The sequence below is a fragment of the Salvia hispanica genome, chromosome 5, assembly GCF_029641045.1.
Source record: "Salvia hispanica isolate PSC_SH4W2 chromosome 5, Shi_PSC_v1, whole genome shotgun sequence".
Taxonomy (NCBI): Eukaryota; Viridiplantae; Streptophyta; class Magnoliopsida; order Lamiales; family Lamiaceae; genus Salvia; species Salvia hispanica.
The window spans coordinates 29,832,137-29,853,954 of NC_142696.1; the positions used below are offsets into that span (position 1 = coordinate 29,832,137).

At 36.1% G+C, this 21,818-nt stretch overlaps 2 protein-coding genes across 3 annotated transcripts; both read right to left on the bottom strand.

The window, feature by feature from the left end:
* Positions 1 to 6: 6 nt before the first annotated feature.
* LOC125190385 (Voltage-gated chloride channel family protein) lies at positions 7 to 3,642 on the bottom strand. 2 transcript variants are annotated; one of them, XM_048087680.2, is made up of 7 exons: positions 3,446 to 3,642; positions 3,031 to 3,231; positions 2,774 to 2,951; positions 2,348 to 2,610; positions 1,986 to 2,255; positions 775 to 1,903; positions 7 to 648 (listed from the first exon to the last, which is right to left on the bottom strand). In XM_048087680.2, exons 1-7 carry the CDS (start codon positions 3,592 to 3,594, stop codon positions 511 to 513), a joined length of 2,328 nt encoding a protein of 775 aa, XP_047943637.1. In that variant the 5' UTR covers positions 3,595 to 3,642; the 3' UTR covers positions 7 to 510. The 2 variants fall into 2 exon arrangements, with proteins under 2 accessions (XP_047943637.1, XP_047943638.1); XM_048087681.2 differs by having other exon boundaries at positions 7 to 645; positions 3,446 to 3,641.
* Positions 3,643 to 11,674: 8,032 nt separating this feature from the next.
* Positions 11,675 to 15,626, bottom strand: LOC125190447 (bifunctional purple acid phosphatase 26-like). Its single transcript, XM_048087761.2, has 9 exons — positions 15,492 to 15,626; positions 15,118 to 15,303; positions 14,071 to 14,271; positions 13,734 to 13,845; positions 13,318 to 13,544; positions 13,031 to 13,169; positions 12,641 to 12,861; positions 12,235 to 12,356; positions 11,675 to 12,125 (listed from the first exon to the last, which is right to left on the bottom strand). Exons 2-9 carry the CDS (start codon positions 15,280 to 15,282, stop codon positions 11,951 to 11,953), a joined length of 1,362 nt encoding a protein of 453 aa, XP_047943718.2. The 5' UTR covers positions 15,283 to 15,303; positions 15,492 to 15,626; the 3' UTR covers positions 11,675 to 11,950.
* Between the last annotated feature and the right edge of the window lie 6,192 nt (positions 15,627 to 21,818).

The following is a 21,818-nucleotide window of genomic DNA, read 5'->3' on the forward strand; positions in this document are numbered from 1 at the left end:
TGCAGGTAGAAAAGCAAAGTGTAAGAATATATTACTCAGTTATCAGCAAGAACCTAAATGGGACTTGATCATAGCTATTTACAGTGGAATAAAAGAGTGAAACATATTTTAACCAGTATGTTACAGTTCAAACAATCTACACGCAGTCTGGCATTATACGGGATGGAGGACAAAATGTACCAACTGATCCAGTATAACTATTTTCTGTGTTGCAGTTAATATATACAGTGATTATTTCCCTTCTTAAGCCATGTAGGACTGTAGGTATAGTTCGTTTCTCCAAAGCATGTCGAATGCTCATAAAGCATAGTATTTGGTGGATGGCTTATGTTCGATGTGGTAATAAATCAAATAGAATGTGCCAATGCACAAAATTTTCTCTCTTGTTGTACGTAATTAGGAGAACTGGGCATTTCACTTACGACTTACTAGGTCTATGTGGATTGATGAATATTCCTCGCAGCTTTCTGCTCAGGGGGGCAAGAGCTAGTTCCAACCATTTTAGGTTCTTCAAACGAGCTTCCTTAGTTGAGGGAATCGTAATCTCAATCTTTTCCACCTGCTGTTTGCCAGAAGCGGATGCAGATCCAGGACGTGTTCCGGCCTGAAGTCGTGCCTTGTCAAAATACCCACAACTGGATGTCTCTGCTTAAGGCAGACAATATCAATTTCAGTAACTTTAAAAAGATTAAGATATCAAGTACCAAAACTAGAACATGAGTGCTATAAGGAAACACTATATTTATCAATAAAATTCTCAAGGGAGAGACGTACCCCGGAAAACCTCGGAATGACCAGCAGGTGCCTCAAGCCAACTTGGCGGAAAAGCATCAGCGCTTTTCCTAACGACATTGTCTCCACGACGGTGTAAGGTGATGTGTTAGCAAATGGGTGCAAATCTATGTACATCTCCATCTCTTCATCAGACAATGCAAGATCTTCAATTCTATCATCATGGCCCAAACCCTTCTTTGCAAAATCATCAGCTGAAAAGAGAGCAATAGTATCTTGGCTAACAGGTGATGGAGTTCGTGAGAAAGCTTTTGATCTCAACAAGGTGAGAAGATGTGCTCGGAGAATTAAACCATATAAGACAGGGGACTCGGAGAATGGGGGTTCGTCTATCACAGGAAACCCATTATGTCGCGTGGTTCTGAGAATGTGCACAACATTAGAAACCTTTTCGAAGCCATGAAAGATCTGTAGCGGGCCTGTAACAACATCCCCAACTGTTAATTGCCTCATATATGGCTCAGCATAATCTTCCAAGTAAGGTAATCCCTTCAACATCATTATGAGGTCGTATACATTTTCATTGAAGACGTCTGCCACACTCTTCGATATGAGAAGAACTATCATTATAAGTGGCAGCAGCAATAGGTTATTGGTCAACTCAAGAACGATGACGCACAAAGAAACAGTCGTTCTCATTGATCCGCCAAGAAGGGAGGCAGAACCAAGAACTGCAAAGAGTCCGTGGTTTAGATTTGATTTTGAACCGAATAACATTCCAACAAAACGCCCATAAGCAGCACCGGTTACGATGACCGGCACAAATAAGCCTGTCGGAGCAACAATGCCATAACTGAAAATGCTGAGAAAGAAACAGGCAGCAAAGAAGATGAGCATTGATGAATGTTGAAACTCAGAGTCGGTGCCTTTGCTGAAGAGGTTTTTGATTGCATCGTCATTAGTGTTAAAAAAGAGGCTAGCAAGATCATTGTAGTAACCAGGAGGACACTGGAACTTTTTATAATTCCCTGAACGGCCAATTGTAGGGCAGGGTTCTGATGGATCAGATGGACACGGACGGCAGGAGGCGAGCCATGGTAGTCCAAATAGAACACAAGAAGTGAAGATTGATAAAGAACAAGCCAACAGGATTCTTAAAGCAACTCCTTTCCTGGCATAAATGATAAGTACACACTTGAATTGGTTTGCATAGGAAACTCATAAAAGAAGTAGTATGAGATTCGAAGACCTACTTGTTAATTACATTGTAAGTTTTGAGAACTGTATTGAGCAGGCAGTTGTATACGCTTCCTAATATGCCACCTCCCAATGCAAGAAGAAGAACTGGAGGTACATCCCAGATGTGATAGGTAGTATCTACCGACGTGACATCATACATTATAAGCCCCCCCTTTCCAAATAGGCCACACTGACCACTCAAACAGAGATCAATCAGAGCTCTGAGAACTATAGCAACAACAGCTGTAGTAAAGAAAGTTCTCCATAACAGAGCGCCTCTCCACCTGCAGGAAAGAAATTACATAAAGCATAAGCAGTCCACATTTACGCACTATCACATATTTTTGAACAACATTAACTGGTAAGGTAGTAGTACCAAGATGCCATTTCTTCAAGAGAAAACAGCACACCACCAACTGGAGCACGAAAAGCAGCTGCTATACCCGCAGCAGATCCACAAGTAACAAGATCTCTCCTGTCACGGTCATTTTTAAAAAACCGCAACCACTTCCAGGTTAATCCAAACTTCTTCGATCCACCCTGACCCAGCAATGCAGCTATGCAAGCGCCACAGTGAACCATTGGCCCCGCCTTTCCAACATTTAGCGATGATGACACAGCACATATGCTTCCAACTATCTGTGTTACGCAACTTTCAAATAAGGTCCCCAAATTCAAAAGCTTAAGTTCGATGATTAAATAACGTAGGAAAACACGAACAGTACAGTTGAAGAAAACTGCAGTCTCACTGGCGTTCCGGTATACATTCATTTCGTTGAGATAATCATACAAATTAAAATACCTTGACAATCAGAGTCCGGAGTGAAAATATTGCGGGAGCATCTACACCATTCAAATAAGCCTTAACCTCCGGTATACCTGAGCCAGCCGCCTCAGGGGCTACAAAAGCAGTGATCAAACTTGCAAACAATGTCAAGCCTAGATTTGAAGATGAAAAAATGAGGAAAGCCATCATGAACCTGTCCATTATTAAAAACTAGTAAGTAATTTTATAAAAATAGTATAAAATCAAAGATAGATGAATGTAAAGTCTGTTACTCTCTGGCGAGCATCATGTTGGAGGTGACAACAAACTTGAGACCAGCTAGATTTTCCACAGCGAGGTTGATGAAGAATCCAAGTAGACCGACAATATGGCCAATTAGAAGGCACAGTATCCATTTCATCAATGTGTATTGGCATATCTCAATCAATTCCCTACTTCGCCAGTCAGGCCTCACAAAATCATTCTCTATAATCCTGCATAAAAACAAAAAAAGGTGAGATGCCAGAGGAAATAGATAGATCCGATAAAAACTATGGAAGGAATTGTCTTAGTAAACACTCTCCCTAATTTTGAAACCTAATTTTCAGAGCAAAAACACATTCGAGAGAGAGAAATTTGAGAAGGACGAAGGGGAATTGGATAAAGTGATGTGGAATTGAGAAGTGAGAAAGCAGGAGGCTTGCTTACTCATAGTCGAGGCTTTCGATGGGGCAGAGACTGGAGCCGACAATGGCGAGTTGTGAGGTGGTGTTGGAGGCGGAGCGGCGGAGGAAGAGCGGTGGTACGCCCTGCTCATCGGGGTCCAGCAGCGGGATGGTCGAAGACATGCTATTCATATGCCTCTATGCACTTCCCAGAAATCGAAAATTCAACACTTGATACAAGAGGGCTAATTTATTTTATTTTATTTTATTATTACCCACTCTATTTTCAAACATTTCAAACGGCACGGGTTTTAATGCATAACTGGAAAAATAAGTAGGAAGAATTGATAAAGTAAGAAAGAATGAAAAAAAATGAGTAAAACAAGAGAGATGATGAGAAAAAATAGTAAAAGTAAAATAAGTGGATTGTAGGGTTCATGTCCTAAAATAGAAAGATTCTATAGTTTTTATTTATAAAAAACGATAAAAAATGAAAATAGTTGCTATTTTTGAAAAATAGAAGGAGTAGAGTATTCACTCATTTAACGATTTCTCTTGAATATGAAATTTAAGAAATTATATATTAAAGATTAAAATATAGAGTTAAAACATGCAAAAGAGAAAGAGAAAAGGGAGAAATTTTGCCAAAAATATAAAACAACTTAACGTATGATTATCACAAACATAATTATTCGATCACTAACCTCTCTCACTCTCAGTCCTTTTTTGTGGTGGATTTTGTCATCGCAGCCAAATAAATAAGCAGGATGGTACTCGAGTGAATGTCACGTTTTAATTTGATATAGATTTTAAGAAATATAATAAAAAGTGAGTTAGAAACATTAGTACAATGTCAATTCTATTTTTATATACTCATTCCGTCTTACAAAAATATGAATATTTAGAATGATGTAAGAATTAATGTACAATTAATAAAGTAAAAGAGATATAAATAAAATAATTATAGCATTGTTAATGGAAAATGAGATCCACCTTATTAGAGCATCCGCAATGGTGTTTAGGCCAGCCATAGGCCAGCCATTCTCTCCCCTGCCACGTCAGCAACACTAAAAAAACCACCTGCCACGTCAGATTTAGGCCAGCTATAGGCCAGCCGCAATAAAAATAATTCAAAATATACTACATTTACGGAATTAAAATTGCGATATACGGAATTAAATTTACGACACATATACGGGAAAAATAATCCATTCCATTAAAAAAAAGGGCTTCAACACACGAGCCCCGCCACTCTCTACTCCTCATCGCCGTCGCCGTCGTCCTCGTCGTCGCCGCCGCTGCCGCCACCCGTGGTATCTGAGCCCACGTCGGAACCCCCCAGCCGTGACCTCGCGATCTCTGAATCAGCACGCATGCTCTCGAGCATCTCGTAAAGAAACCTCTTCTCCGTGGGGTCAGTGGCGTTCTTCCACTCTCGGAAGACCTGTAACATCTGAGCCCGCGTTTGGTTACGCGAATGGAGAGTGTACTCGAGTGGGGCGGCTGGGAGGGCGGAGGACTGGACCTCGCGGGGCGATAGGGGGGATCCGCCCCTCGCAGCCCGCTGCGCCCGCTTCTGTCTAACCGGGCGGGGGCGACCAGTAAATGAAGGAGGGGATGGAAACTCCTCAGCATCCAGGGGGAGGTCGTGGGATCCGCCGCTGCTGCCGCTGTAGTCGCCGCTATAGTTAAGTTGCTGCTTCTTCGGCCACCCAGCGTCGCACCCCGCCCGGAACTTCTCGGAGTCCTTCAACAACAAGAAGCACTCCCAGAAGGTGAACTCCTTATACTTCCCCTCCAAGGGGAACTGACTCGCGGCAATCCTCCGGGCGTCGTCCTCAGTCTGCCCACTTCTGAGCTGACGGAGGGCGTTGGCGTACAAATTCGCAAAACGGCCTACCGCGGCCCTGGTGCGTTCCCACCCCTTCCGGACCTCCTCGTTGCTGAAGTCCTTCCCGTGCGGGCAGTGGCTCTTATAGGCAGCCCTGATCTTCGCCCACATGTTGACGACCCGCTGGTTGTTCGCAACCAGTGGATCGTCGCACACCTCCAACCACCCCTTGGCCACCGCGGCATACTCATCCTCCGTCCACTTCCTCCGGCCAGTGGCAGCGGGCTGCGATGACTCGCCGACCGCCTTGCCCTTCCCCTTCCCCCTCGTCTTCCTCTTCGGCGCGGCCGGCGTCGCTGGAACGGGAGTATCATCGTCCCCGAGATCGATCCCCATATCATGCAATGACAGAAGGTCATCGCCAGAGAACTGCGTCTCCACCGGGGTCAACGTGTGAGACGAAGCCGTCAAAAAATCAAGCGAGGGCCGATATACCGCGTCCCCTCCCGGTGACCCCTGCACCCACCCACCCCCCCCCACTCGGGCGCTGACTGCCCGCCGCTCCCCTGCCCGCCGCCCGGCATACCCCCCGGTTCCCCCCCATCGCCCCCCCCGGCGCACCAGCCATCATCCCCATCATCTGATTCCAAGGGATGTTAAATCCCGGGCCCATCTGCCCCCATCCAGATCCCACGGGTACTGTGGGAGTCTGAGAGCCGCTCGTCGCCGGACTGGACTCGTTGTTGTGATCCATCACTCGATGATGCTCTTGAACAGAAAGTTAGAGAGAGAGAAAACTCGTTAAAACAAGTGGTGCAAATGAAAATGAAATGAAAATCGCGTTTATATATGATTTTAAAAAAAAAAAAATCGAAAATCGGCGCTGGCCGATCGCTGGCCGATCGGGCCTCCACAATGGCGGCTAGCCGATCGCCTAGCGCTTCGGCCAGCGACGAGCGATCGGCCAGCCCACGCCGATCCGCTCGCCGAAATCGCGTTTGCCGATTGCAATGGTTCGGCTAGCCGATCGGCTAGCGCGACGAATCGGCTAGCCGGTCGCTAGCCGACCATTGCAGATGCTCTTAGAGATAATGAAATCACCAAAAATAGAAGAGGATATTTTTATGGTACATCCCAAAATAAAATATCTTACTTTTATGAGATATACGAGAATATTAGTTTTATAATAAAATGTGAAAAGAATGACCGAATAGGTAGTGAAATGTGGACTTCATTACCAAAAAATAGAAGTAAATGTAACATGTATTGGTAGACAGATCGAAAAGTGACAAGTAATAGGGGATGAAAGAGGAGTATTAGAGCATCGATAACGCAGGCGGGCCGGGCCGCAAATCGCGAGTCCCGGCCCGAGAACAGTGTTGGAGCACCGTGCGTCCCGGCCCGGGACGGTCCCAAGGACGCAGTTGCGTCCCGGGGCCGCTCCCGAGTCACGTCCCGGCCGGCGTTATGCGTGCCCGTGCCGCAGCGGATGCGGCCCGTCCTGGCGTTAATTGCGTTCGGGCCGGGCCGCAAGTCCCCACGAAATTTCAATTTTTTTTTTCTATTTATACACTATATTTGCTCATTTTTTGTAACTCTTCCACACAAACTCTCACTCTCAATCCTCTAGCATTTCAAGACTTTTTGAGTTCTATGGATTGGTTTAACAGCGACCAACGCCAGATGGACGATTTCGTGAACTCCCAGAACTGGCAAGTGCCGCCGACACCCGATCTAGATGCAACGCCTAGTCCCGGGCTGCCTACCAATATTGACATGGAATCGCCAGTTAGCACTGATGAGTACGATATCAGCGATATGGAGCCAGCTCCACGGAGGGGCAAGGGCAAGGTTGCCGATGAGGATGGGCCGAAGAAGTACAGTCCGCAGGAGACAATGTGGCTGGCCAAGAACTATGTCGACGTCTCCGAGGACGCTGGGATCGGCAACCAGCAAAGCGACAAAGCGTTCTGGCAGCGGATTGCGGATAAGAACAACGCTAGTCGACCCGAAGGCTCGTTCGAGCGTACCTACGTGAAGCTACGCAAGCATTGGGGTCGGGTGCAGAAGGAGATTAACAAGTGGAATGGCAAGTGGACTAACGTAGTCCGGATGTGGCCGAGCGGGCACAGCGAGATGGACCTTGTGGACAAGGCCAAGGCAGATTACTTCGCTGACGGGAGACGTTTGGAAGCTTGTCGAGAAGAGCCCGAAGTACACTGGTGGGGCTGAAGCGGCGGCGAAGAGAACCAAAGTCGCCGCCGGACACTACACTTCGAGCGAAGGAGGTCCGCCAATCGACCTCAACGTGACAGACGATGACTTCTTTCTCTCATCTCCTGGTACTGAAAGCCGTCCGATGGGCACAAAGGCGGAGGAAAGCAAAGGGGAAGGCAACTGCGAGCTACTCCGCTATGCCGCCGCCGCCACCCAATCCTTCCTTGGACAAGATATCAAACTCTATGTCGGATATGAGTATTACGTTGCGGATGGGCCAGCTGACGGAGTTGACATCGAGGGATACCTCGAGAATGTCGGAGTACGAGCTCGAATTGCACCATGAGATGATCGAATACCTTCGCGCACAAATGAAGAAAAAAGTAGTTCTTTTTTCTAGGTATTGTAATTTTCTTTTTTCTAGGTTTGGTAATTTTCTTTCTCTAGTATTGGTAAAAAAATTTTCTAGGATTTGTAATTTTCTTTTCCTATTTTCTGACTGAACAATGAATTTTCCCGGTTTTAATTGTTCAACGTATTCTATTTTACGATTAAAATATGTTGTGAAATGAATAGTTGTGGCCTGAGTTGTGGCCCGAGTTGTGGCCTGCGGTGTTAATGGAGTTGTTTGCCTGGAACCCCTAATTTGAGGGAATGATGACGTGGAGGGGACTTGCGGCCCAAATCCGGGCCAGGGTTAAGGATGCTCTTCTATACTCCCTCCTTCCCACATTTGGAGTCACTTATTGTTATGGCTCAGATTTTAAAAAAGAGTTGAAGTGTGTAATAAATGAAGTGAGATGATGGAGTGTGTAATAAATGAAGTGAGATGGTGAAGTGTGTTATAAATGAAGTGAGATGATAGAGTGTGTGATAAATGAAGTGAGATGGTGGAGTTGGTTGAAGGTGTGTCCCTTTTGACTTTTGATTTTTGTTTTGATTTATTTTAATGTAGATAATGACATTTTTATGTAATTTTGATGAAGAATGGGATAAAATTGTATCAAACATGAAAATTTTTAAAAATGACTCTTAAACTGGGACGGACTTTTATGGCAAAATGTGACTCTTAATCTGGGACGGAGGGAGTATTCGTTTGTTGAGTCGTTTTTGTATAATTGCACATTTATTGGGGCAATAAATCGAAATTTAATGGGATCTCATCTTGTTTGCCCTCTTTGAATATGTTCCACAAAATTCTAGATTTTTAGGTGCTGAGATGACCTCTTGTTAATTTTTATTGGCCTTCAATATTAGAAATAGCCCCATATCAGCACAAGTTGTCGACTGAACCCTCACCCTCTCAATTTCATTTCCTCTTCAACTTAAGTTGTGGAATCTTTTGTATCCACTTTTTTTGTTTTATTTCTTCAAAATAGATTCCCATAAAGATGATTCCCATAAAAGAAAAACCAATTATTGCATTGAAAACTATTCTTTTCGTTAGTAACGTCAACTCGAAGAATTTGGGCATAATTGAGGTTTATTGTAAAAATGTTAATTAAGTAAACTTAGATTTCACGAAAAATTAATAGTCTTATCTAAAAATGGAAAGAAAAAAAAATATGCTCACTCGGTACACGAAAAATAGTCTATCCATTTTGACATGTCCATCAAAATTATTCTCATTTCTATTCATGAAAATTCTTACTACCAAATTGAGTAAATTGTAGTATATGACATAAGTTTAAATACACAATTGATAAAGTAAGAGAGAAAAGGAAAAATGTGGAAGTAGTGTTACGGAATGCGGGGTATATATTATTAAGTATTTAATTGTTTAAAACTTTTTATATTTAAAAATTGGTCTAATTTTGGTGGAATGTCCAAAATGGTAAAAGTAGTTTATTTTCTATTGACGGGTGTAGTATAACTTTTCTCCTTCCCTCTTTGACTTTGATAGATGTACATTAAACTCTGTTGTCCATAAATAGGACTATTTCTCGTACACTAGAGAATATATAATTGGTGAATTGAGTGTGAAAATTGGATTGTCTTATTATATATTTAACTTACCAAAAAAACTGATTTATCGCTGAAAATTGGACTGAAAATGGGCCCTTCAACAAACAAGATTTATATACAAAAAGGTTAAGTTACTTAGATTTACTGTGACCATTAATATCACATTATTATCCAGTAGGTTGAGGAGGTTGGGACCATACCAATATATAGTCAATTTTATTTAATGTACGTTTCATGACTCCATACGTTATTGAGTCAACCCTTTTTAATTTCTACCTAATATGTGTCTTACAGAACAAAGATCTTTTAAGGATCTAAAAATGATGTTTTATCTACACAAGAGATCTCAGATTCCAAATGGCTGACTAATCAAAGCTGTTGTGATTTATTCCATCCATCCCACCGCATGCGAGAGATTTCTTTTTGACACGTGATTTTTAAAAGTAATAGTTAATTGTAAAGAATAAAGTAGGAGAGAATAAAATAATAGAGAGAAAAAGATAATAAAGTAGGAGAAAGAAAATAAAATAAGAGAGATTATATATTTTATTTTTGCTAAAAATAGAAATTATTTACTTGTAATGAAACAATCAAAATGTGGAAATTAATCACTTATTTGGAACGAATGAAGTATATTTTGTAAAAGACTAGGAACCCTTGTCCATGAACAAACTTGGTCAAGATCTAATTAGTATTGATACTTAATTAGTACTTTATTGAAATAGGTACAACTACGGTATATATTATTAAATTTATGAGTGAGATGCAGTCATGCATATTAGAAAAGATAGACATCCCTATTACCTAATACATTAAAAAATTACTACTACTAATATGTTTCCTTTCGAGCATTTATAGTTTAAATACGGTTTCCATATCAGAACAACAACTAGACACCAACAGTCGTTGCAGCTGTCGCCTGTACAGTTTTAAAAGGAATCTCAGTGTTACAAATCTCAGTTTTAAAAGGAATCTCAGTTTTAAAAGAAATAAACTTTTTCCCAAAAGTGAAATAACAAATTATTAAAAGTTTCTTGAATTGTTAATGATGGCAAAAAACATGCCTGCTATGCATGGAGGCGAGCTGTCCATTTGAATCTAAAATTTAATTTTATACTCACATATTTGAGATTTCTTTATATAATAATGTATTTTTTATAGGAAAACTTGCAGGATATTATATATATGCATATGCATACGACAATTCTATTTTGTGTATGCATTTGTATTTATACAAATCAAATGATACCTTGATCCAGCCGCAACGTTCTGCATATCATAAACTTTAAATTTTTTATATGGAACAAAGTATTTGAAATTAAATTATAATTCGAATTCAATTTCATATACCGAACAGACCCTAAAGAATCTCAAGAGGCATTCACACCTAAAATAAGATTGGCAGAAAAATCCTAACACAATACGAAACTGCATTTTATATCATGTGTTTTTGGATGGATGCATTTTGTATCATTTATATTTGTATCTTATACTATATTAGAAATGGGCCACTCACCCCTTAAAAGGCCTCATAAGGGGGAGGGTTATCACCAAGCCGATGTGGGACAAGATATTAGAATTTTAACATACTAGTAGTGTATATTATAAACTTTTTGAAGGTTGGAAAATATAAATCTATGTAGACGTTAAGCGGTATATATGACACCATGAGTTTATAAATAACATTCCAAATATTGTTAGAACATGAAGCACAACTTAACAGGTAAGGACGAGACTCTTCTAACCAATAAGTTTGGAGTTTGAGTCACCGGGAGTAAATAAGAAACCATTATTAATACCCTAAAAAAACATTCCAAATGCTGTTCGTTTCCAGTTGCAGTATATATGTAGCACAGATACATGCATCAAAGCTCAGTCTCACAATATCAGAAACAAAGTTTTATTACAGGTAAAGGTTCCCCATTGGCCAGAGGTAGCTTATTCTAACAACTTCTGAATCTGAATAAGAATGAGACTCCATACGTACTCGAAAGGAACTTACAGCGCTTGAACGCTAAATTCACAGTACCAGAGGTAAATCGGACAAGGCGGAATGGAGATGATTTTTCCTCAGTTTTCTTCTCCGACGATTAAGTCCCCTGCATCAACCCAGTCAAATATTTTACTCTTTCTTTTCTGCATAATAGCTGATTAGAGAGTCAAAGAAGAATAGGCCGCCGGATGATATGAGCACAAGGAGTGCTGTGGAAATTACTTCACTCGAATACTGTTTGTCAAGAACACAATGAATATGATAAATAAAGAGGAAAATGGCTCGGCTTTATTTGATTGAACACGAACAAGAACTGAAGGTAAAAATCCTCACAGGAGGCCTGCGCTAATTCGCCCAAAAGATCAAGTTTCCAAGATGGTTTGTCATCTTTGGAGAGCTCAATATTTATAGGCTTACAATAATCAATAATGCTAAAAAAGTGCAACAACTAAATCAGGAAAATAACAAATAACAGCTGCCGAGACTCATTGTTGGGCCAAACGACTTCCCTCACTCCGCGCTTGTACACCTTCCAACGTGTATCAATGGACTGACCAGTACTGGTTGAGTAGCACAAATGAATCCGTTGGGATCCTTTTTCCATCATCATTTCTGTTCCAGTGGTAAATTGCATGTGTCTTGTTTTTTATGTCTAATGTAGAATGTCCGTAGCTGGCTTCCCGAAAAGCAGAATAGTCTGGTTGGGGATCTCTAAATCTGCAGAGCCAACATATATGTTATTGAAACAAAGATTGAACATTACATATGGAGAATAGAGTTTAAGGAGTATGGCTTTCCTTTTTATGGAAAATGCAACATGGATTACCTTTCAGCAAGACCCTCTTTGTTTCCTCCATCTCCAACAGTTACATAAATAGGTGCTGATTTGTCAGGTACAGGATAAGCAGGACCACTTGATACATTGAATTTTATGTTCGAGATACGGTACTGAAATATGAAAAATATTTTATTACTAGCTTGGAAGAAAGCCCAACAATAATGAGGAAGACGAAAATCAGAGCTGAAATGCAACACGTGAGTGCAAATGATCATCAACATCTTGACTGAAACATGAATCATTCATGTATAGGCTGAACATTGTTGAAAACTATCCCAAGAATTGCATGATGAGGCACACTATCTGTCTCAAACCAGATTGAGTTTTCAACAATGTTCAGCCTATGCATGAATGATTCAAGTCTTAAGGGGAAAAACCCTAACAAGAGTCTTACTGATCTTTCGTATGCATGGACGTGACCAGCAAAGACGATATCAACTTTATATTGACAGAACCAGCTCTCAAACGCGACTCTCATGCTTTCACCCTCCATAAAATGAGCATCATTACTGTTATACATTGGAGAATGCATCAACACAATAAGCCATGGAGTCTTCTCTCTATCGACTTTTGTAAACTCTTCGTTAAGCCACTTCCACTGAGGCGTATATTTCACTGCAATGATAAATAAGGATATAGAACAACAATGATAATGAACTTAGAAAGAAAACAACACCGCAGGTGAAGGGTATCTGCTTCATGCATAAAGCTAATAATAAAAATCACATGAACTAACAAAGAAAAGAAAATAACAAGCCAATATGCAATAGAAATGGCTAATTACCGAATGGAGAGTAGCTGGACAGGACAATTATATGAGCAGAAGCCCTTCTCACAGAATACCACAGAGGACTAGTGCTATTACTAGCAAGGTAAGGAGTAGGGTATCTCTGAAGAAAATTTCTGAAAGGAGTAACCTCCCCCTGAACATCAGGAAAATAAGTTGTTAAAAGCCAAAAAAAAAAAAAAAAGAACTCGTACACATAGAAATCTTACAATGGTTGTCCACACGTATTAATAACGCATAAAAAATTTGAAGGATCATTAGGTCTCAAATGGAAAGTACTTTACCATGTATGGAAAGTACTCAATTTCATGATTTCCAGCTGACCACATCCATTGCTGATAAGCTGTGCTAGGTTCAACAAAACGAGCCCATGAGTCCCAGCGAACACCAACATCATGATATTTGTATTGATCAGCATATGAAAGATCTCCAAGAAATAAAACAGTCTCTGCGCCAGTCTGCTTGAAATGCTCAAAAGTCGAAAGGGAATTGTATGTTTGACCAAGATCTCCTGAGATAGGAAATAGAGAAATTGAATAATTTGGATTAAAGGTCCTACCATACACTGATACAAAAGTACAATTCAAGATTATACAATTTAAACTCAACTATAAAGAGAAAATTTAGTTGTATGGCTACTGGCTAATCCCAACATCTGAAGACATCTGTAGATAAACCTTTAAGATGAAAGATGACTGACCGATTATTGCAAACTTTTGAGGTGCATCAGGACCAACTGGTAAGGGTGTCCGGAACCAAAAGCTCCTAGAAGAATCTCCATCTCCAATTTCATAGTAATACTTGGTGTCATACTGAAAAAGAAAACATCTCCTATAATTCCAATAGGATTATTGGAGAGTAGGCTAAAGCCAAAGTGCATATCCAGTGTTTGAAAGTTGCGCTTTCTTTAAAACTTAAAATAGATGAAAAATTGTTTTCTAACTTGGATAGAAAAAGTTGCAGATTGCCTCAAATTTTCAGCACTAAGAACATTGATGTCATGTCATTGCAGAACATTCAATCTGGTTAATAGTTACCTGAAGACCTTCAATCAGGCACTGATGAATATACCCAGATTTATAGGTGTAAAAAGTGTAGTTGTGCACAGTGCCTTGTGCAGTCAAATCAAGTTTTATTTCTGATAGGCCATATCTAACTTTGTTCGATCCAGGTTCATCAACTGTAACCCATGAAACGATCACAGCCTTCCCATCATAGTCCCCTTGTGTGATATGCACCTGAGAAACAAGTCTTGTCTTGTCAGAGTCATACTATACAAGATACGTTTCAGGGTAAAAGACGGAAGTAGGGTGGGGAAATATACCGACATACCGGATTTACCGTACCGAAAATATCAATTTTTTGGTATACCGTAGTTTTCTGTACGGTATGATATCGTGCTGAAAGATCCGGTACGGTAAGATATTAGATTTTCCATACCGCGGTATACCGGTATATACTGGCATACTGAATCGTCGATGTATCCGATGCTTCAGTATACCGGTATACTGATTAATTATCATATATAATGTTATATTTATGGAGTACTAAAATTTAAAAAGAATGACTGTATGAACAAGATTTGATTGTTATAAATTTTTGAAGTAGTTGAACACTTGAATTGTTCTTTTGAGTATTTTGGATATAATAGATTTTTTTCCTGTATAACAGATATAACGGTATGCTGTACCGCAGTTCGTTATATCGCAAAAGTACGATATACCGGAATGCGGTACGGTATACCGAAAACACCATATGGTAACGGTATAAAAAACTTCCTCACCGAATTTCTGGTATACCGAACTCCAGTATACCGAAAAATTCGGTATGATTTTTGTCATACCATAACTTTCGGTACGGTATACGATATGGTATACCGTACCAAACCACCCCTAGGTCACGGAACTCTACATATCATTTATAGACCCTGCGTCCATTATTAAACTACATGCCAAACCAAATATATGAGCATAATTTGGTGTTGCAACAAAGATTCCATTTCCATATGATATGGTTAATCTAATACTACTTAGATATTGACTATTATTATACATGATAGAGTTATCATCGAAATGAAAGCTTACTTGCTGTGGCGCATTATAACCTTTAGGCGCAGCAAAAACTTCACTGTCTAGAGGAATATCAACAGCCGGCCACTCAGAACGAACAAAGGAGCTAGTAACGCCAGCATTCCCATGGCTTGCGCAGCTCAACACCAGAACTGACAAGACCAGTATTTTAAACAGCATTTTCAGCCCCTTCGATTGCTCCTGAACATGATTATAATTATAAATGGAACAAAACCACAACCAAAGGTAGAATTCAGTAATAGCAAAAAAGCAATACAAATACTTAAAAATAGTCATAGAGATGTACAAATCAATTTTGTGAAATAATCTATAATTCTATAGCAAGCTGACTTTATTTTTACGAGTGTTTGAGCAGAAGCTACATGCACCTGAAAATTGGAAGCGAGAGCTAGTCTCACACTCTCACTGCTCTGCCTCTGAATGAAATGGATGACGATATTTATTTTGTGATGGGAGGCGCAAGTTAGCACACACCCGAGAGTGATTTATTTCCCCACGTGTGTTTTTGAGACTCATAGCCGATAAGGTGTAAGTTGAAATGATTGGCCAAGAGTGATTTCCAATATTACGTGTGTTTTTTAGAAACACAATATTGTTTCTTATTTGCTCCTACTCGATAAAGTGTAAATTTAGATGTTGACCTCTTTGTCACGTGGAATATTTATTTTCACGGGGTTATAATAGTAGCCACTCATTATGGGAGTACTCCCTCTGTCCCAGTTTAAGGAAGAGTCATGTTTTATAATTTCTATCCGTCCCAGTTTAAGAGTCTCATTTAAAATTACAATATTTGAGCATAAAATTTTGTATCATTATTAATGAAATTTACACTTAAATGACATTATTTTCATAAAAATAAAACAAAAGAAACACCTTTTACATAAAAAGTTAAAAAGGTCTCACTTTCCACTACCCCACTTCAATTATTACACACTTCAACAATTTCTTAAAACTCGTGACCTAACTAAATTGCAGACCTAAACTGGGATAGATGGAGTATATTTTATTTTTATCATAAATAGTAAGTAGAACTTACATTCCACCAATTTATTCCAAATATATTTTATTACTATAAAATTAATATATATATAAGTGGAGAGTGATCAATTGCTAACGCATCATTTAAATGCTAACTACAACTAATTTAAGATCATAGGATTTTAGATGCTAACTACAACTACATCTTGTGGTCTAAAATTTGCCATGTGTAATTTTTATTTTTATTAATGAAATCGAAAAAAAATAAAAAAAAAGCTATCAAATTAAGGTTTTGGATGAAAATGACAATATAAAGTTTCGAAAATATCAACACAATGCTTTGAGAATATTAACACATTACTTATATTGACATTCTTCATGTATTATGTTGACATATTTTATGTACCATGTTGACATTTGTTGTTGTAGAAAAAATTGTAAATTTTTGAATTTTTTTTTCAAATTTTGACATTGGAACATATGCAAGTGAAATATCGTTAGAATCCTTATAAAATTATCTTTAATTTGATAAATGTTGTGCAAAATAATAATTTAAATCGGGAAAGTTATATGTGTTTTAAAGTTATGAGATATTTTTCAAAAATTAGTTACAACTAATTTGTTATAAATTGACCTTAATACCCTTATTTATATATTTTTTTTATCGTATTGACATTCCGGAGTTGGTGATCCAGGCTCTTGATTTAAATATCTTATGACTATTATTTAGTCGTACTTAGTAATTAAGTACATTGAATTAGCAATATAACACTTCCTATGTAATTGAGAGTCATATTCCAATAGCTTATTCTATCTAGTTTTTTTACATTTCTTAAAAGTAATTAAATATGATTTATATTACAGGACGGAATGAAAATGGACTTGTGAATTCATTAGTTTATTATTTAATCAATGTAATATAAAAGTATCTAAGACATGTGATAGAAAAAGGATAAAAACAATTCGACAAAGTAGCAGCAATGATTCCAAACTATATAGTAATATAAATCTCTTTATATACATTATTAATTCCATCTGACCTTGGTTCTCTGATGCAAACATACCAAATAGTACTAATAATATTTTTATATATGGGCAATGAATATGGTTATAGAAGTAAGATATAATTGGTAAAGTGAGAAAGATTAAGAGAATAGTATAGTAAAATAAGAGAGAAAATGAGCATGGTATAGTAAAGTAGCATTTGTTGATAGTAGAACCTATATTATTTATTTGATATAATAACTCTCTAAAAATGGAATGCACATTTTTTTTTGGAACAAGCGTAAATGGAAAGTGCATATATTTTATAGGACGAATAGAGTATTGTTTCTTATTTACTCATAGCCGATAAGGTGTAAGTTTAGATGATTGGCGAGAGTGATTTCCACTATTACGTGTGTTTTTGAGAAACACAATATTTAGATGTTGACATCTTGTTACGTGGAGTATTTATTTTCACATAGATATAATTAGGGGTGGGTAGGTAAGGTATACCTTACCAAAACCACCATATCGTATACCTTACCGTAAATACGGTATGCGAAAAAGTCATACCTTTACCTTATACCGAAAACTTTGGTATACCTTATTTTCGGTATGACGAATTTCCATACCGATACCATACCTCACTTTCGGTATACCGTACCGAAGTTCGGTATACCTTACTTTTGCGGTATACCTGACTTTCAACATCAACTAAAATAGAAAATTAGAGCATTTAGAATATTGTTTATATTTTATAATTTTGAAAATGAATTTAATATAAATTATTCATAATTATATTTATATTTTATAATAGATTTTATAATTTAAATATGTATAAGATATATTTTATATATAATTGTGTTTATATTTTTGTGGTATATACCTTAGTTTACAGTATATACCTTAATTTACGGTATATATTGAATTTCGGTATGCAACGGTATACCGCGGTATTTGAAAATTCATACTATTACCTTACCAGAATCTTTCGGTAAGGTATCATACCGTACCGAAAGTCACGGTATACCGAATTTTCGGTATTTTCAGTATTTTTTCGATACGATAAGGCCGGTATTTCGGTATTTTTCCCCAGCCCTAGACATAATAGTAGTCACTTCGTTTGATAATAAAAATAATATTTTATTAATTCGTCTTACGATAAGAGTCATATTTTGTTTTTATCAGTAAATAGGTCTTACATTCTACTAATTTCTTCCACTTACATTTTATTATAAAATTAATATACAATATTAGTAAATAACTGAAATAATATCAGATTTAAAATGTTAAAAGTGTAAAAAGACCAAATTGCCCAACCCCCCCCCCCCCCCCAAAAAAAAAAAACCTCCATAAGGGTATTTTCGACCGAAAACAGTGAAAAATGACCATTTTCGAGATAAACCCTTAGTCCAGGGATGTCGGGCGATATTTTTAAAGTCCAGGGACTATAGGCGAGATAAACCCAGAGTCCAAGGACCATTTTTATAGTTTACTCTTCTTATTTTATCGTAACTGTTCCTCCTTTCGTTATAAATAGCCTAACATCTATAGCAAACACAAGACTCACAACTTTAAGAAATGGCGAACCAGTCTTCATCCGAGCATGGTTAGCCATCCGACGACAAAACTAGCCTTCTTCCTACTACAACGCCACAGAAAGTTCCCCTTTCGTTATCATGCCTAACGATCGTTGCTATAGGTTTGTGCATGTAATTGATGCACTTTTTATTAGCACTACAACTACTTATCCATGCGGTCCAAAGTAAAACCAATTATTGCATCAAAAAACTATTCTTTTAGTAGTATCAACTCGAACAATCTGGTATGTAACGATTGAAGTTTAATGTAAGAATTTAATTAAGTAAATTTCGATTTCACGAAAAATAAATAGTTTCATCCAAAAATGGAAAGGGAAAAATATGCTCACTCACTCCACTAAAAATAGTTATATCTATTTTGACATGTCCACCAAAATTAGCATAATTATTATTTATAAAAATTCTAACTAACTCTATCTACAAAAAATAGAGTAAATTATATGACATAGATTTTAATATACAATTAATAAAGTAAAAGAGAGGGTAAAAGGTGGAAATAGTGTTACTGGATTTGAGGTATATATTATTAAGTATTTAATTGTTTAAAACTATTTATATTTTGAAATTGGTCTAATTTTGGTGGAATACCCAAAATGGTAAAACTAGTCTATATTTTGTGAATGGTGTAGTATAATTTTTCTTCTTCCCTTATTGACTTTGATAGTTGTACATTAAACTCGTGTTGTCCATAAATAAGACTATTTTTCGTGGACAAGAGAATATATAATCGGTGAATTGACTATTTGAAAATTGGATTGCCTTATTATATACGTAACTTACCAAAAAAAACTGAAAATTATATTGGACTGAAAATGAACCCTTCAACAAACAAGATTTATATACAAAAATGTTTAGTTACATAGATTTACGGTGACCATTCATAATTTTATGTTGTATGAGAGTTAATATCACATTATTATCCAGTAGGTTGAGACCATACCAATATATACTGCATTTTATATAATACGTCTCATGACTCCATACGTTATTGAGTCAACCCTTATTAATTTCTACCTAATATGTATCTTACATAACAAAGATCTTTTAAGGATCTAAAAAATGATGTTTTATCTGCATAAGAGATCTCAGATTCCAAATGGTTGACTAATCAAAACTGTTGTGATTTATTTTAGGAAAATGTTTTGGAGACTCTCCAAGCCATAATGCTTAAAATGGTAAGTATATATTATATTATATTTTTAATTAAATTTATATTTTATATATGTACTTTATTACCCCTACATTAATTTGTTTACTAAATACACCTATCTAAGGATATAAATTTTGATTATGCATAGATGATGCATGCATTTAATAACATGCTGCAATCATCTAATAGTTTAAAACATGATTGGATAACTTTTTTTATATATGTCCATTTTAATGCATTTACTTAAAGATATTTCTTTAAAATTTTAAATATTAATTTTATTAGCTTTATATATTTAGTGTACATTTTGTCTACAAATAAAATAAAATTTATCAGCAAATAAATAATTTCAGACTTCTTAATGAATTAGTCTTTATAAATGTGAATTTAAATAATTTTTAACAAATAATTAGTGTTATAAAATATAAATAATTAGTTATCTAATATTTTTGAACTGTAAATACTTAGAGTTACTATAACATGTGACAAAAAATAATTACTTTGTAATTATAATACTATAATCTTCAATATTGATAAACTTATTCTTTTAATCACTTTTTATTCACAATAATCTTTAAAAAATAATAAAGTTTTTAGCTCACTTTAATATAACACCCAACACATTAAAATTTGATAATACTATATTATATATTAATACTACTAATTAAGTGAGTATATGGTTTTGATTTTAAGAATTCTCTAGTTCTAATTTTTTATTTTTTTATTTTGATTTTTTTAAAATCTTAAATCTTGGATCATTACAGTTGAACCTCGATAAAATCATATGTTCTTATATCATTTATTTCATATTTTAAATATATTAAAATATTTAACTATAACATGCAATAAATTAAATTTGATACATGGTGTACGAATGCTAATTGAGTCTAGTGTTTATGATTTTAAGTTTAATTCTTTATTTTACAAAATTATAATTTCTTTAATTTATAATTTTTAAAAGATTATGTTTAACAGTGATCAATAAATAATCTCATACTAATAAGTCATAGCTCATCTAATTAATATTTTTAAAATATGTAATTAATATTAAAAATATGTCTGTATGGACCATTATCTTAGCTCAAATAACTGTAGCATGCTATAAATTAAAATTTAATATAGGATATAGTATTCATTAAGTTTACAGTTCTGATTTTAAGAAATTCATAATTTTAATTTTAATTTTTTATCCAAAATTTCAGTTTCTTAATTCTTAATTTTTGGAATGTTACGCATAATCTCAATTAAAAAAATTATATGTATGTTCTTAACTCAACTATATTTAATATTTAAATATATATAATTAATATTTTCTTTTTTATAGCTCGTTGCACAATTCTTTAATATTTTAATGTTATAGTTCATATATATATATTTTTTTAATAAAATATTAAAGTTTTTAACTAAATTCACTATATCATGAAACAAAGTAAAATTTTATCTATAACGTGTTAATACTAATTGAGTATGTGGTTTTGATTTTAAAATTTTCATAAGTTTGATAGTATTAATTTTTTACGTTCCAAAATTTTATTTTTTTAAAAAAATATTACAATTCGATTAAAAATATAAACACATGTTCTTAACTTATATATTTAACATTTTAAAGCTACATATTTAATATTCCCTCTCTCTTTTTTTTGCAAATATTAGAATTCCTAACTCTAAACAAATAATACTCCGCACTATCTTATAATATTAGCAGAGTTTATGATTCTTATTACTTTTAATTATTAATCAATTAGTAGTAGTTGACATGTGGTATATTAAAATAATCTAAAATGAGAAAAGTAGATTCATCCAATTATTTTTGTATTAAATTAATAATTTCTTTGATTTTTAACATTTAAAACGATAGATTTGAATCTGAATAAAAATTAATTGTATTTTCTTAACTCATCTATTTAATATTTTAAAACTATATAGTTATATTAAAATATTAGACGCCCTAGCTTAATTAAATAAAAAATTAAATTTAGTTA